General features: G+C 39.3%; 1 protein-coding gene across 2 annotated transcripts in view; it reads right to left on the minus strand.

The window, feature by feature from the left end:
• FXR1 (FMR1 autosomal homolog 1) overlaps positions 1 to 17529 on the minus strand; it is a 34693-nt gene that overhangs the window by 8156 nt on the left and 9008 nt on the right. For both annotated transcript variants that reach the window (XM_080349476.1, XM_080349477.1), the window contains exons 2-11: positions 16705 to 16757; positions 12483 to 12576; positions 11200 to 11271; positions 10119 to 10267; positions 9605 to 9698; positions 8612 to 8728; positions 8344 to 8514; positions 3454 to 3532; positions 1708 to 1817; positions 692 to 778 (exon numbers count right to left, since the gene is read on the minus strand). In XM_080349476.1, coding sequence (XP_080205602.1) covers positions 692 to 778; positions 1708 to 1817; positions 3454 to 3532; positions 8344 to 8514; positions 8612 to 8728; positions 9605 to 9698; positions 10119 to 10267; positions 11200 to 11271; positions 12483 to 12576; positions 16705 to 16757 — 1026 coding nt within the window. The remainder of the gene's footprint in view (positions 1 to 691; positions 779 to 1707; positions 1818 to 3453; positions 3533 to 8343; positions 8515 to 8611; positions 8729 to 9604; positions 9699 to 10118; positions 10268 to 11199; positions 11272 to 12482; positions 12577 to 16704; positions 16758 to 17529) is intronic.

A 17529-nucleotide genomic window follows, 5' to 3' on the forward strand; every position in this document is an offset into this window, starting at 1 on the left:
AGTGTTCTTTCCCCTCACAAGGTCACCTTAAAAACCAGCACTCCTGTTGGAGAGTTAACACCACCTCGAAGGTGACTGCAAGTAACAGAATTCAGTTGTGAGTTCTGCAATCTCCAAGTTTTGGAAGAAAGCTAAAACCTTTCTTTTGAATCACCAGCAGAAAGATTGTTTTTAAGGCTATTATTACCTTTCTTAATTACACTTCACCACGTTTTCTCTTCAAGTTTTAAAAAAAGCAAACTGACAAAGTAACACGATTCAAATGCACTTATTTCTGTTAAGTCAACACCACAACTCCATACAAAGCCAACTAATCCAAATGGGTAAGTGTTCTAACACCACACAGTATCAGTGTGTTACTGTTAGAAATTCCATCCTACCACAACAGTATATTAACATCAGAACAACCGAACACTAACATAGACAAAAACCACGTGTGTTACTTCCCAAATGCCCTGCACAGCATTGTTCTTTGCGGTCCAATCCTTTCCACACCAGCAGCACTAAGTACCCATGACAATGTATTTAAAGGCTGACACCAAACCTACGGGCAAGGGGTGGGTTCAAGGCACCAAATTCTAAATCCCAATACATGGGTTATCGACTGCAAATCCCACGAAGTTGTACTCAAAACCCGTGTTACTTCAACCAAAGTTTCCTCTACAGATTCTTTCTTCTGAAACGCACTTACCTTTAGATACGCGATGTGGTATTCTAAAAGAACCTGGACATTTCCAATGCTTTCTTTAGTACCAACAAATACAAATGGTACCATTCCCTATAAAAACAAAATGTCAGATCTTACTTTCAAGAAGAATGTTATAATCAAAACAATACTTTAATTATTAAAAAAAACGTTTAAATTACAGAAGTGAGCTAAACAGTAAAGACAGTAACAGGGCCTTGGGCTGTGAAGATATACTAGAAATAGCTCAGACCAGGGTAGGGAGGGGATTACACATTCCAGACTTCAGGCTGTCCAGCTTTCCCAACCACCCGTTCTGGCGGTGGTGGTAACCTGACGTACAGCGTTTGTTTTATCCCCCCAACACAAGTGCTGTGTGTGTTTATCACAGTGGGGGTGCAGAGCACCCGCAGTTTACCAAGAAGTGTCCGGTGGTTAAACTGAACCAACTTTACAGGAAAAAGCCCCCTTAGAAGAGTTTTATCTCATGTTCTCATATATTTAAAATACATGAACGCTATTAAGACTATCAGTCCCAAATAATTATGCAGCTAAAGTACATATAAGACGAAGTACATACAGGACAGCAGCAAAAACCTTTCCTCATATGTTTCATATAGAATTTACTGCAAGACACCAGGCTGAAAAAGACTTAAAAACTACTCTCTCTATATCCACAGGGAAATTATAAAACTGGTTTTGTTAGATAATCCACAAGCGCGTATCCTAGAAAACCACCCCAATCCCAGATGCCACAGTTCTGTAACGTGGACACTGCCACCACTGTGGGCTGGCCATGGCAAAGGGGCATGCAGACCACAAAGGCTGTATTTATAAGCTGTAATGATGCAGACGTGAAATAGTGACCCCATTCTGTAAGGTACCACTCTCACTCATTTGAGTCATGCCCCAGAAGTTGTCACTTTCTGCACATTTTCCTACATATTCTTTGTTAAAAGATCCAATTTAGCTGTCTTCGAAAATAAAAACCTAATCAGAGGAAGGAAGAATAAAGTACTTACATCTTCGCGGGGCAGTTTATTTTCATTGTCTCCTTCAATTCTCACCCTGACGACTCCAGACTTGTCCACAATCTCCTGAATCACTTTTCCATTTTTTCCAATAACTTTTCCTTCAGAGGGCAAGAACGGTTAATTTCGCAACAGCACGCAAAATATTTTAACAGGTTTCTTCATATTTCAAGTTATGTGCAACATAATTGTAACAATCACCTGACTCTCCTTTATGGTTCACGTTTTTCAAGGTTCTCTCCTACTTCACAGAACTACAAAAAACCCTCAGAAAAGCCCACATTGTGCCAGCAGAGGTGGAAACTTCCCAAATCAAACTGTACATGTGCATAGAATGACAAGTATTGATGAAAATCACCACTACGCAGAAGTTTCACATAGACCCTAAGAGTGAAATGGCACAAACATGAGTACTACCCGTACTCCCTATATTACCTTTAAAGTATTTGAGGTCACGTGTGGGATCTAAACCAAAAGGTTCTTTAGAAATTGTATGTTTAAATCTCAAAATAAGTGATTCTTTTGCTCCCTTACGAAAATATTTCAGCACTTCCTTGACCTAAAGTCATGTGAAAACATTTCTTCATCCCAGCTACAGCTACCTGGCACTTCAAAATATTGATATTATGAGTAAAGGAAGGCAGAACCTCTGAAAGAAAAGGGCATAACAGCCAAAAGTGTGAGAGAAAATTCTCAAAGGACCATTCTTTACAGCAGATATCACCATGATAGAAAGTGCAAAAAGCATTTTAAATGGTTTCATTTCATCAACAGTTCAAATAGCTCAGAAGTGGGTTTTTTGTGTTTTTTGTCTTAAACCCATGCTACAGCTCATCATTCTGTATGCCTACAATTTCATTTAGCAGTGATCATGTTACTACTACTACTACAATGAACAACATTATAAACATTCAATGGATATCTATGGACAATCATCAGCCAGTATTTGGGAAAAAGTCCTCAGTCCAAGGAGCCCCAATGGCCAAAACCAGTTCAGCAGGTGGCTCTTGGTACAGAAAGCAGCACCCTGGGCATAATGCAGTACCTTCAACTTGAATCACTAACGATCACTGTACTTCTTTTAACTTGGCTGTCTTTGTAAATTGTGGTAAAATATGTCTGCTTATATATATGATTTGGGCAAGATGTCTGCTTTTATTATAAACTGGTATTGTCACTATTTAAAAGCAGTGTTTTCAGGTAAATGCACTGCTATGACAAGTTACATGATTCCTACACGGGTGTTATTCGCATTAGTTAGAACGTTACCCAAATTCGCAATTTGTAACGATTTATATTTAGTCACATCCCTTGGTTCAGCTAGGTTTGCTAAATGAGATGACACAAAAAAGTGTTCATGAACAAATTCACAATTCATTTGCTGAATGTTAAAAAAAGCTTTAACATTTGGTAGATGAGAGAATCATCAAGTCGCATCAGATACATAATTTGCAGAGGTCTTATTAAAAAAAAAGAAACTAACAAAATGCTACACCTTAGAATCATTTCAGTTGGAGGAGACCCTCAGGATCATTGAGTCCAACCATAACCTAACTCCAGCACTGAACCATGTCCTTAGGAACCTCGTCTAAACACCTTTTAAACCTCTCCAGGGCTGGTGACTCCAGCACTGCCCTGGGCAGCCTGTTCCAATGCCTCACAACCCTTTCTGTGAAGAATTTTTTCCTAATATTCAATCTAACCCCAAGTTTTCAAGTTTCAGCAGTTACTACATACCAACAAGATTTCTGGGAACTTGAATAAAATCCTCCACGAATTCCAAGTAACTTCTGGCCTTTTTTACTGCATCGGCAGTCTGGAAATTAATTGGAAAAAAAAAAAGGTTTGTGATTGTAAGATGTTGAAAATAAAACTTTGTAGCAACAGCTGCAAGCCTGCCAAACAATCTTATTTTCAAAAAGAGAAGAATAGAGACAAGATTAATCTAGTTTTGAAGTATATGCTAAAGAGATTATTGAGTAAAACACCCAGAAACAAAACTCAGTAGCATAGCATCGGTAATGAATAAAGCAACTTTTTCTCCAAAATCAAGACACAATTTTCAAATCTATACTCCATTAAATAATAATCAATGTAACAATTATCACAAGGATTCTGTACTGAAAATAAATAAATTTCTAAGTGGTCCTACCAGCATTCACAGAAACTTCAGCTTATATGAATTCAATGTTAAAAAACCTTTAGATCATGCATCTCATCTCACCTGACACTGCAGTGTATTAGTTATATGACTATTATTAGATGAACAAGCCATAAACCAATAGTTTAGTCTCTGCCTTTTCCTCTGAACTTCTTCAGAAGCACCCAGTTCTTCTCAACAGAAACTGTGCTATCATTGATACTGCCAGCAATGTTAACTTATTTTGTCATTTTTAATGCCATTTTTAATGTATAATATGGCATTACATTTCCAAGAGGGTCACATGTGGAAAAATGGTGAAGCAGAAAATGAATTTTAGGCTTGTTTGTCTCTTGAGAGTAACTGAAGATTATGTCACATGTCCAAGGCTGAGGAGCAACCTCTGCACAGAACTTTCCAGGCTCACTGTAAGCGGTGAGTGGCTTTACAGCCCCTTCCATAGAAAGGTGTGCTGATGTTTCAGAACAGCCTCAATAAAACAGCTCTTAGGCTTTCTCTCCTCTATGAAATTGCTGCTTTCTTACTCAGTATTCAAAACAATAGAAAGAAAACAACAAAAAAAATCAGTCACAGAACTTTTGTTGCAACAGACAGATCCACTTTGCATGCAAGTCTTAATACCAAGTCCTGTTTGCAAACACACATTAATCCCCCGTGAACTAATGGTGCCAGAAGGACAGAATTAGCCGCTGCTGTAGGTCTGCGCAGGCTCCTGGGGCTCGGCCGCCCCTCGGCTGTCTGCAGGACAAGGGCACCCGGGGCTCTGCAGGAGAGATGGGGGATTCCAAGCAGCAACACCACGGCAGGAAAGCCCAGGAGCGAACGGACACAGCACAGCGAGCCTGCTTACAACTAGTGAGGGTAGGAAGTTTTCTGTTCGCTCTACAAAAGGTTTTGTACTTCTGTTTGTCGCCTGTCTTATGTCTGACAGGAAACTGCGCCTGAACAACAGGCACCTTCAGGGAAACTCTCTCCTGTAACTGCAAATTACACTAATGCAACCTGAGCCCTCAAGTCACCACTAAAATGGTTTACTGCACAAAGGAATCTGTCCTAATCACACCACCTCTGCAGTATAACAAATATGACATGCAAGGCATTCTCCTTCCAGAATGCTGGCCACAGTTCACCTGCAATGTTTTCCAAGATCGGATAGCAGCACTGGTTAATAGGGAAAACTCCTACAAATGGTCTCTTCAAGCTTTATTATTAAATGTCAGAAACTAACTAAAGTCAATCAAGGCTATACAGAGGCTGGAATGAGAAAAAAAAGCTTCAAATTAGCAACAGCTGAAGTGTAGAATTGAAGGAGTAACAGCATCTAGTCAGTAATGACAGCTTTTGAGCAGAGTTTCCATTTCACACTAATGCCTCAGCCCTTACAACTGTCATTTTCTAGGCAACACATGAACTAAGAGCACCACCAGCTCCTGCAGCTTGCAGCGAAACTAGGGAAGTCCTACAATAACCAAAAAAAAACACCAAAAAAACCTCTGCTTCTGGCAGAGATCACAGTGATAGCATGAGAAGCATGGGCAAACTGGATTTCAAGATAATGAAAAGCAATAGAGCGTGGAAAGCAGATGAACAGAAGTCATCCTAAGGAGCAGAGGCTACACTGCATACTGAGGGCAGCTGCTAAAATGATAAGAATCTCAACAACTTTTCACCTTCAATGCACTCTACAAGTAGGACACAGCTGAAGGGTTCACACACCCTGCCTCAGAGGTACGTTTATCAATTCTTTCCTGAATAAAGATGAAGGAACAGTGATGGCTTTCACAGAGTCAGGATGAGAAAATAAACAACTGCCAGGACCAGTTCTCGAGAGCACCCATCCACACATCTACACTTGGCCACAAGCACTCAGGATTTTTGCCTCAGTACAACCTGTGTGACTCATTCACAGCCCAACATGAGAGCATCTAAAGCGGACTTGGACAATGTGTTCTCAGTTCCCTGCAGTCAGCAATTCAGAAAAGAAAAATAACTTCTCTCTAAATATCAGTGTGCATGTGGATTAAACACCTCAAAGAATCCCAGCATCTAGTAACTACCTTTCCAACTCTGACAGTCTACATGTCCACTCGAGCTTTGGTTACTTCACTCAGTAGTCCATAGAATCAAGACACGACCAGGTTACCTGAAGAGCCTTTAATAGAAAGATTAAATACAGGGTATTTTTCTAAACTCAGAATTATACCTTTTGCAGCAGGAGAGTTGTTGTTTGATATTGTTATTCAGAACCATATGGCTGCAGATTTGAGGGACAATGTTTTGTACCACAGTCACCAACACAGATCTAGAGGCTACAGGCTGGTGGAGTGAGCTCCTGTTACAAATGGTGGATGTGTCTCAGGAGCCTCAAACAAGGTTTCAAAAGTCTCTCCAAAGTCCTTCCCTTAATGCAAAAAAAAACCCCAAAACCTCTAGGCATCATCTGAAAAGCCTTATTCCATGCAGACAAAAGACAAAGCCCTCCTAAGTCATGGCAGGGAACAATGCTTTTTCCATTGTGATACAAGTCTTTTTTCAAGAAATAAAAGACATGTTACTATCCTAGTTTAAATGGAACTGAGCGATGAAAGTGCCAAAGGGAAAATGAGTTTTAAGAAGTAACCATCTCCTGAAAAAGCCAGGACAGGATCTTTCTGTCGTTCTACCCAAAGAAACAGTTCTCGTGCAGTTAAAATATATTTAAAAATATGGTATAAGAGAGAAGCACAAGCATTAAGAACTGCGTAAGAACTGAACCCAGATGCTAGCACTGAAGGTCTAAGAGAAGCTTTTCTGTTAAGGCTCTCCCTCTCTGGGGGAGCACAAGATTCCAGAAGTAAGGACAGCCACTCGCTGTCCAAGCTCTGAAGTTCAAGTACTGTGGTGTCCGTAACAGGTATCACAAGTAACAGGTCAGGCAGAAGGGGAAGGGTCTTGGAATCAAAGTGGTCTTGACTAGACAAGGGAAAAGCATGAACACCATGCCATACAGTTTAGCTTCCTTCTAATCATACAGCTTTCCAATATTCCTTAAAATTTATCTCCCTTTCCTCAAAGATTCTGGCCCTGAACAACAGTGAACTTTTATTTGTACGCAGAACTTTGCTACGGGAGCCCCTCAGGCCCTGGCCACAATGTCAAGGACCCTGGATCACTCTTCCCACACATCTCAGCCTAAAATTGCCCGTGCACTCAGCCATCAGGGGCCCGTGTGCTGCCAAGGTCAGCTGAAAAGAGGCAAAAAAAGTAGACAAGTTTATCCAGACGCTGAAGCCCTTGTCACGTGGAACACTGAGGCTGCCTGGCTTTTTTAAAAGCAGCTATCACTTCCAGGAAGGACAAGGCTGGAAGTGTCCAAAGGCATTTTTATTCAGGGGCATCTGGTATGTATAACCATTGCTGTGCACTACCGTAAGAGGCTGGTGACAGTCATAACCTTTCCACAAGTTTCAGCTTCATATCATTCATGTTAAAGAGACTGAAACTGGAATACACTATACTGCATTTAAGCCTGTCCGATTCTTCTTCGTGAACCGTGAGACGTGACTTACTGGTAGCACAGGGTCAAAGAAGGATCTGTTGCCACCCTGATACTCTGGAAGTATTTAAGGTTTCCAAAAAAAAAAATGCAGAACTTCAGAGCTAGTGAAGAATACAGAAGTTTGCCCCCCCACCTCAGCAATAACAACTTCATCTGACCCTGAGGATCACTCCTGACATGCATGGAGTATAATTCAAGATCACAGATTCCTCAAACAGTGGACAACCAAGGATTTCTAAAAGCATGCAAACCAGAGACTCAGGTGTTAGTGGCACCTGCAGAGTGGGTAACATGGATTAAACCCCTCAAGAAGTGTTCTGACAGGGCTCTGGTGGCAGTGGCATCTTTTCACTACTCTTCTGCCTCCTAAACAGATCCTTGTTTTGATCCAAGGACCAACTACAACTCAAGGCACTTGTGAGATTTGAAGCACACCAGGTAGGAGTCACACAAATAGAATCAATTTGTGGCAAAACAGTATTATTTTGCCAAACTCAGCATTATATTGCCAAAATAGAAGGGTGACAAGCAGTAGATAGAAGCTTTAACATGTTTGGCTAGGTCAGAGGAACACATACCACACAGCAAAACGCACAAAGTGGGGGAAGGGGAGAACCATCAAGAACAGCATGTACAGTCTGAAGGAAAAATAATCTGTGATCAAGTAAAAAAGCAGCAAATGGTACTTCTCGCAGGCTGACTGAGATGTACAGTGCAGTTACAGAATTTTTGTATTGGCACATAGAGCGATTAGGACAAAACACGTTTCAAATACATGCAGTACAAGCTGCCGTAGTGTGAACAGGCATACAGACACTCAGACAACTACTCAGCTATTTCTAGTTCTTAGTTTTGAGTACAGCTCTCACCACTCCAAAAAACAGATATAGAGCGGAATACTCCAACTGCTACAAAGTTTCCCTCTTACCTCTCCGTAGATTCTGAAAGTACCGGTATCCTCCTCAAGTTCAATGGCAGTAACTCCTGGAACCTTTCTGGCCTGTTGTATGTTACTGCCGTGCGTTCCTATAGCAAGTCCCATTAAATCTTCTCGGACTACAAACTCCTCATGAAATGCTGCAGCAAGCTGCTTTGTGCACTGAAGGGAAAACAAAAGTAAGACTCGTTCACATGCACTCAATGTAACTTACAGTTACATGCTCAGTTTCAAGCAAGAATTACAAGCTATAGCTTACTTCCAAGTGTTTTGTAGCTTCTTCATTTCTTGACATAAGCATAAGTTTGGTACGAATGCTGCGCAAATGCATGTCACTCAGTATGTTCACCCTCTTCACTGCTGCTTCACTGGCAGACTACGAAAGAGAAGATGAAGGTTCATTTTTTAAGCAGATCTACATCTAAAGGATAAACCATGGACCCTATTTAAACTAAATCACAAACATCATCTAAATTTCTAGTACTGACACGGACATTCTTCTGCCTCAAAACAAAGCATGAGGAATTCAGAACCACCTTTGCAAACCAACAGTTTCCTGTTCTCACTCACAGCATATTTTACACTAAAGATTGTGCTGCTGGATATGCACAGTAACTCTTTCCCCTTGATGTTCCTCAGACAAACAAATATCATTCTACCATATACATACTTGTCACTCACTGTCTGAATGGCAAAGCTAAGGAAATAAGCAGGGTAGCACAATCCTGGAAAGTGAGGTTCAAGTAGGTAATATTAACAGATGTGTAACAAGAAACTAATGCCAGGCAAAGTCTAAGTAATAAGTGAAAACCGCCACAGAAGAATCCAGGTGAACAATTTCTTCATGGCTCTGTTGAACTGGTTCAAGTTCTTCATGTGGAAACCCAGCTGTAGTAATATAGTGTGATACAGTACAGGGGCAATCTACCTCTCCAGAGTGCAGGAAGCTGGGGTCAGCTTGGAGTCATCCACACCAATCACTGAAACAGCACTCAGCTGTGCGTAACAAAAACCGTAACGACAAGAGTGAACACTGCTCCCAAACTCAGGCTGTACTCAGTACAGTACTTGTAGCCCCTCCAAAAGGCCGACCCCCAAGAGTAAAATTTAAAGACACCTACTCAGATCTCTCACAATTTACACAGCCTGACAAGTTAAACCATTTTCCATACGAATATACAGCTGGCTATATACTTCCCACAAATAATATACTGAAATGTCATACAGTATTTACACAGAAATAATTACTCACCAGTATTATTAGTTGAGCAGTTTCAGCATGATAAAAAATTCGACATGCTCCCACAGCTTTCTTGAAATCTTTATGTGCATTTTCATTAGCACACCTAAGGGGACAAAGTGATTGTTACTGCAACAAGCTGTATCAGAACATTTAATGCCATGATCAGAACCAACAATGTTTCAGCAGTTTGTGGCAAAGACTGTTCAGAAACTAGAAAATTCCCATTCTCTGTAACACGGTTCCAGGGCTTACTTCCCTGAGGACTGAGCGCCATGAGGGTTTATTTGGAAAGTCTCAGCACTAGAGGTCCACTGGAGCCATCACCTGTACAGGCCAAACTCAGAACCTGAAGGTCCCATCTCAGAATCTGTCCTCACCCCAGCAGCTCAGCAGGGATCCCCACCAGTAGGTTCTAAACCAGCTACTGCAGCCACCCTTCAAGGTTCTTCTAAAACATAAGCCAAGTGTTTTCTTCCCCTCCAAATACAGTAAACGCCTCATTGAAGTGTGCAGAGCTACTCACGCATCTCTCAGATCTTCAGGAACATCCACTGTGCACTTGAAAAAGGTGTTCTTTTTCACAGTTTTGTTTTGATTCACAGGTCGGAGTCGTTCGTAAGTGACAATTTCATTGTAAGTGGCATCACAAGCAGCGTATTCAATGACATAAAACTACGGAAGAATTTTTTAAAAATGGTAAATTCAGTAAGGGACAACAAAGACATAGTACCATTACCAGCATCAACAACAAAGTACAAAATACTTGTGTGTGTATATATATATATACACATGGGTTGCTTGTGAATTTCACATTTGCTTTGAGGAAAAAAAAATGAATACAGAACTGTGTTAAAGACTGTACAAAGAAACCAAAATTGAACAGTGAGTTTTTCTAGGGGGGGTCAGTTCAATAAAACAACTAATTTGACAATGCTATATAAAAATACCAAACAGCTGAGAATGATAAGGGTTTTTTTTTTCTGTCACAACTACTAGAAAATTGAGAATTGATAAAAATGCATTTAAATTCAGAATTAATTTTTTTCTTTTACTACTTTTTTGGAAATGCACAGCATTGCAAGGTAACCAATAATATAACTCCAGATTTCTGTGACATGCAAGAGAAGCAGGTTAGCCCCAAATGATGAACTCTACCTTTTAAATCAGTTTGTCTCCTTTTCTCTGGTTTTCTTAACAATCTGTTCATCCGCAAGGATCAAGGCACAGAATCTTCCTTTGATAACTTTTAGCACCACCTCACCCTCACAGAGCTCAACAGCAGTTACTATTTGTTGACAGTTTTCAAACAATTGACAATTTTCTTGTCTCAACCCCATTTACTTTGGTTTTAGGAATCTAATACTGTAGAAACCTCAAAACACATGACCCTTCCTAGTTCAAAGATAAACTCTCTTGCTGTCATTTCACAAAATAAAGCTTTAATGAGACTATCAGACACTCTATACATTCTATAGCTCTATACACTTAAGTGTCTGTCACTGTTTTGTATCCGTAGTACTTAATTCATAGTTTTTCCATCACAAAGACTGTTTGTTTTTTCCGTACTTAAGAGCATGAAAGCAGGAAGTTTTAAAATGATTTACCTCTCCTTTCATCATTCGAACTTTTGCCAGCCACCAGCCACAAGGTTCTTGGTCATTTGCTCTAGAATACACCTGAAAATGAAAGTATTATAGTAAGAAACACTGAAAGCACAGACAGACACAAGTCACTTGTGTGCACGTACAATGAAGAAAGAATATCCCAGGTTTTCTAATTTTCACTAGAATGGAACAGTGCACTACTTGAAAGTAATTTTTGGATAAATTAGCCAGGCTACAAATTTTTATTATTTTGCACTGCATGGACTGTGAAATTTGCTTTTCATACATTATTGACAATTCAACATAAATTTCTAAAAGGAAGATAAAACCTTGGCTCAATGCTTATTCAGGGGCAATTCCTCACTATATTCAAACATTGTCTTCACACTGAAAGTTCACACACAGAAGTAACTCCACAATTAATATTTTTGTTTTGTCTTTGGCTTACTTCATATACCCAGAAGTACTGGAATGAACCAAATCATCATATGACGACATATGCTGAATTTAACAAACACCACCAAGTTAATGCAGGATCAGATACAGAAGAGATGATTTCTGAAACTTTCATTTTTCCCGATCTTCTCCAAGTTTCATTTACTCCGCATACACTTTTGACAGCCCAAAGTCATTTGCGTGCACATTAAACAAGCAATTTTGCAATAGCAAGGAGGTAGAAAATAACCCTTTACATTTAACCTCTAACAACACCTACAAATAGTATGTATTTCAAAGAAAACAGCAGAAAAACACAGCACCTGTACTACATTGTTTCTTACATTACAATACCATTGTAGTTTGGGGCTAGTAAAGTTATTACTTTTGAATTTTAAAGACAAGTGAAAAGCAGAAGTTAAACTAACTACTGAATTACTAAACATACTACAACAAGCTGAGAGCAGAACATGCACCTTTTCACTTCCCGGTTTAATACCCCATTTCTAAATAACACTGTTTCTCTCTAAGACAATGCAATTCAGACAACTTCCTACCAGATATTTCACCTGGGTCAAAATTCCTGTTACTGGAAGAACTTTATAACATTTCCAAGCGTTACAATCCAGATAAAGAAAGAAAATTACCCAGTTTTGTTCTAATTCTGAAACATTCTCAGCATTTTTTTTACATTTAGAGAAGGTTTAATTTGTAATTTTGTGAAAAAAATCAAATGTCAGTTTCACTGAAAGCTTAATATATCTTCACTCTGTGGATGTACAATCAGCATCACTGCCTTGAAAGGACAATCAGTTACGTATCACGACAGCTCATCAGGATCAACTCACCTCCACTTCATCTCCTTCACCGATTTCTTTCTTGATGTCAGGGGGTGGTGGTAATCTGACTTCATTAAAGGGTACCTGACGCTCTGGTTGCCAACTAGAAGTTGAAGAGACATTACACATTATTGCTAAAATTTTGCTGTTGTTTTCTTTGTTTTTAGAACTCTGAGTTTAACTAAAACTCACTCTTTCCATATAATTAAGTCTGTTTCTCCATTGCTAGAAAGCAAACTATATGAGCAAAGGAACAAAACTCTGTCAAGACAAAAACAGTGTCTGGGAAGACATTTAATGATAAAACAATTTTTCAATTAACTTGAAAACTTAACATGACTGGGCTCACTAAACGGCTTTCATAAAAGCCCAGTGAAAAGATTAAAAGATGATGTACTTACATTTCTACTGTTCAAGCCTTTACATAGGTAGAAGCTTAACTTTGCTGCCCACCATGGGGTTCACCTCTTTCTTCACCTCTTACTTAACATTTCAACTGCTTACCATCCATGTTTTAAGTATTCCAGGAAAATCTGACTCTGATTGCTAACAAAGCTTTACATCCTTACCTATAAATTTGTTAGCACTCCTCACTAATTGTCTGGCAAACAGATTAAGTTCAAAACGTACCTTTATCTCTGATTATCAATACCAATTATTACTAGGCATATAAAATTTGAATTTTACCTTCTTGTACAGAAAGGCTATTTATTTTACTGTAGCTGGCTCTACAAAGCATTTTACTTGAAGAACTGTATATTCTAAGTGCATTTTACAAAGACTAGTGGAGCAATTCCCATCATCTATGCTCTCCTGAAATTCCTTTCCATTCTGTGACAGTCACAGCACACCAGCAGCTGGTCCTCACGCTTCCAGTCGGAAACTCAACTCAAGACTCTACAGAGGCCAAAATAAAACCAGAGGGAAAAATGTCCCACCCACCCTCCTCAAAAACCCCAACTCATTAGCTTAGACTGGCTGAGGGACACGCTGTGTGCCAGAGCATTCCAATGTCCGTCACTCATGCCCATCTTAATCCAGGTTCACATCAGGCACAGACAGGATCCAGAACCAACCTGTAACACTACGGATTACTGCAAGTAATTTGTTTTGCTTCCTCCTACTCCACACAGACAGAGCAGCCTCAGTTAGTGGAACCACTCTCACTGTTAGGAGAAAGTTCCAGAAGTGCCTTTTGCTACCAGATGGATATATTTATACCTTTTCTCTGTAAATACAGCTTACACTCAAGTGCCTTAATAGTGAGGGACCCATACAGTTCTGCTCTAGCCATTATTATACACTTCAATTTTCCTCTAACTATAGTGGAACTTTGAAACCCAAGGAAAACGCATGAAAATTATGGATAGCTTTTGTTGAAGTTGGAAAGTATTTGGGGCATAAAATGTTATTTAAATCTCATTCTATTTCAATAACATTGTGAGGGGGACTGGCAAAAATCACTTGTAATTCAGTTGCCCTTGTTGCAACTACAATGGTCAGTAAACTCAGGGTTTGGGTTTTCCCTCCCCTCTCCGCCTTTGTGAAGTTATTACTCTCACAGATTCAAAGGCAAATATTAAAACTTGAGGACAAAATGCATCCTCTAAATTATAGGGTATATAAAACTTCCGTTTAGAAACAGTATGAGCATAATCATCACAACTGAACAACAGGATCAAAAATGTTGCAAACTCAAACGAGCCACTTGAAATTCTCTTGAGAATTTCAACTGTGCCTTGTACTTACAGAATCGAGCAAACAGGAGCTCATGGAAAGTTATAAACTGCCCATGAGATGCTATGATTGAAACATTGTACCTTCAATCAAGTCTGCTTGAAATTGCAGGAGGCTAATTCTGGTTCCATCTCTAATCACCTAAAGGAAGTCCCTCCTCCACTAGAAGCAGATGGGCCAATAATTATTTGGCCCTACCAGCTGTGAGATGTTGTGGTATTTTGTTATTAAACAGTGGAAAAGTGCACAGAAGGCTCAATTTTCAGAATATGAGAAGCCCAAGTTTTAATGGCAAAAAGTCCAAAATTGGAGCACGTCACTGGTGAAATGCAATAAAATGGATGTTTTAAGAAATGACTTGTGACTGGCTACAAATTACCTAAGAGGTTCTGACAGAGCTGATGCCTAATAGTCAGAAGGATTACCCAGATAACTGGCACAGATTAGAAAAAAGGGAGGTGCTTGCTTCTTACAAAAGTGAAGTTGTTTTTTCAGTTTGGCTGCTTCAAATTCCTATGGGCCTATATGAAATTGCATCTCAAGATCCAATTTTTTCTTATACAGTATTAAAAGTTTCCAGTTGCTGAAGTTTCTGTCTTCATTCTCTGTCCCCTTACCTCCAAAAAATTACCCAATAAAATAATCAATGGTATCTGCCCAGGGATTAATTATGGATATGGCCACAAAAATGATCATTAGCAGTCTGTTCTAGTGCATCAACGCAAGGAACCTTACAATAGTTGCAAAACCAGCAGAAAATGCAAACTGACAATTCAGACTCCCTCCAGTGGAGCAGATGCATTTACTTCGTTAGTGCTCATCACTATTACAGTAGAATGATGCACTCACGACAGGCCACTCTTACCAGCTTTGGTTTTACTAAAGCCCTTATGAATTTAACTCAGCAAGAAGTATAAAGAAAACGTAAGATTTACATCACAGAAAAATTTGACTAGAACCACATACACACTGATAAGACCTATTTTTGGTCAACAAAACGCTCAACATATGTTGTAGCACAGCCTTTTTGGAACTTGGCTGCTGCTGCCAGACTTTCTGTAAAACACACAGGTGACACGGATACTAAACACTAGAAATGTGTTTGCCAACAATTAGACCCCTGCTGAGAACCACAGGCACTTCCTTCAGCTTAACTGGTTTCTGACATGAAAGTAGATGCTTTGAAGGCAAAGAGCCTCCTACCTTAAAGAAAAGTAATATTATGTTGAACATGAAACCGAAGATTTGTCACATCTCCTCAGACTACGGACAGGAGGAAGGACCCAATTACGTTTGCTGGGTTTTGGGATGGAGATATGAAAGCCTAGGAGACAGTAACCACTTCCATAACCAGCTCAGTAAGTGTTAGTAGAAATCAGGGTTGCCAACTGATCTTCTAACTACTTTCTATAAAAGAAGGGCTAGAAAACACGGGTGAAAAAGAAACAAAGACTGGACTTTGCGAGGCAAACCCTAGGATTACTACTTCCCTCTCCTCCCTCCCCCCAGATACATACATGTACACAAACACATGTATACACACTCTAGGATTATAAAATACTGTTTATAAACACACGCTCGCACACTCCCTAGTATTACCTTTATTACTCAGCAATTTTCCTTGAAGAAAGGCTCAAGGACTAATCTACAGGTTGGTGCTCACAAAATTTAATAACAATTTTCCTATCAAAAGCTGATACACTTTTAGGATCTCCACCTAGCAAGGGGAAGGGAAATGGGAAAGAGGATGTAGCTCCTAGAACATCTTAAATCAGCCTTGGAATCTCCCAGGTAATCCACAGCGTTATCAGTCTGAATGCTGAATAACAGGTATCCATTTGTACTTTACAATCCAATGGATTATCTTCAACCTGCCACTACAAGTCCCCAGTAGCATGGCTGTGTTTACATATTAAAATAAAAGGGCGCCACAGATAATTCTTCACCCAAGTTTGCTTACAAATTTGTACTCTTTTCCACTAAAAAAAAAAAAAAAAGGGGGGGTCTTTATAATGGATACGTATGCATATTTATTTTCTTAATAGTTAAAAAGAAAATTCAATCACCGTCAGGATACTTCTATCTATTTCTCTCTAGTTGAAAACACTGATCAGCATTCCTCAGACTAGACATATAGAGAAATGTTGATTTAATAGAAGTCCTTTGGTATTTTTCATCTTTTCCTGTTTTACTAAAGGAAGATCAGGCCTCTGCCGCTGATTGTTATTTTAATTAAATTGGGCTGTCACATCTATGGGCATTACTAAAGATACAAAAAATGTAAATGACTGTGTAACTGATGAGCTGAATGTGATACAGCGATTCAAGGAAGTAGTTCATGGAAGCTGTGAACAGAATATTGAGCCTGTACTTGTACAACTACAACTTTCTAATGAAATCTACTTTCTTAATGTTGAAGCAAGCAACACCAAAACCACAAAATCAAAACAGCAACCTACTAGTCAAATGATGATTTTTAAAAATAAATACTTACTTGTTTTCAAATACAACTGTGAGCGAGTCCTCATGAACATCTTTGATAAATCCCTAAAACAAAAACATTTTTGTTGTAAGAATGCATGTGAAATCAAAACAAGGCAGCAATTTCAAACCAGCCTGAAACTAAGCCAAACAGCAGCTCACTACCAATACTATGGTTCCAAGTTAGGAAAGTTCCAAGACACGATGCCACTGTTCGCATGAGGTTGCTGATATTCTTAGTTGGCTATTCTAAGAAATGCAGTGCAGAAAGACTGTTTCAAATGACCAAATCAGATCAGCACATCTACAACCGAAAACTTACTGTCCGAGTTCTTTATTTTTTCTACAGGAGTGCACAACTGCTTTACAGGAAAAAAAATGAGTGGTCAAGGTCCAGGCCAATTAGTACAACTCAGAATACAATGTCAAATAGCTGTGCAGAGCACTATCTGCTTTATAGGTGTTCTTCTCAACACGAAATTGAATCCTTCAGAACAGTACCACAGTAAGTTTGGATAACATTTGGTAATACAGCCTGCCATAGACCTAGTTATGGTATCACATTTCAAGTAGCAAACTGGGGACTGTATGAGGCCAAACGCCTGTAGGACCTTGGGGAAAATAAAGAAAATACAATATTTCACTTTTTGTGTCATGTTATTATGATGTCAGAAACAACTGAGGGGAAATCCTACTTCCATTTCTTTATTTTGAAAAATAAAGGGCTTCCTTAGGGGGCATTGGTTGTGTCAAAAACCTAAAGACAAAGATAACCTGATACAGAAAACTGGACTCAAGTATCCATGCAGAAATTAAGTTCCTATATTAAAGAAGGCAC

Source organism: Nesoenas mayeri (assembly GCF_963082525.1).
Source record: "Nesoenas mayeri genome assembly, chromosome: 9".
In the NCBI taxonomy this organism is placed as follows: domain Eukaryota; kingdom Metazoa; phylum Chordata; class Aves; order Columbiformes; family Columbidae; genus Nesoenas; species Nesoenas mayeri.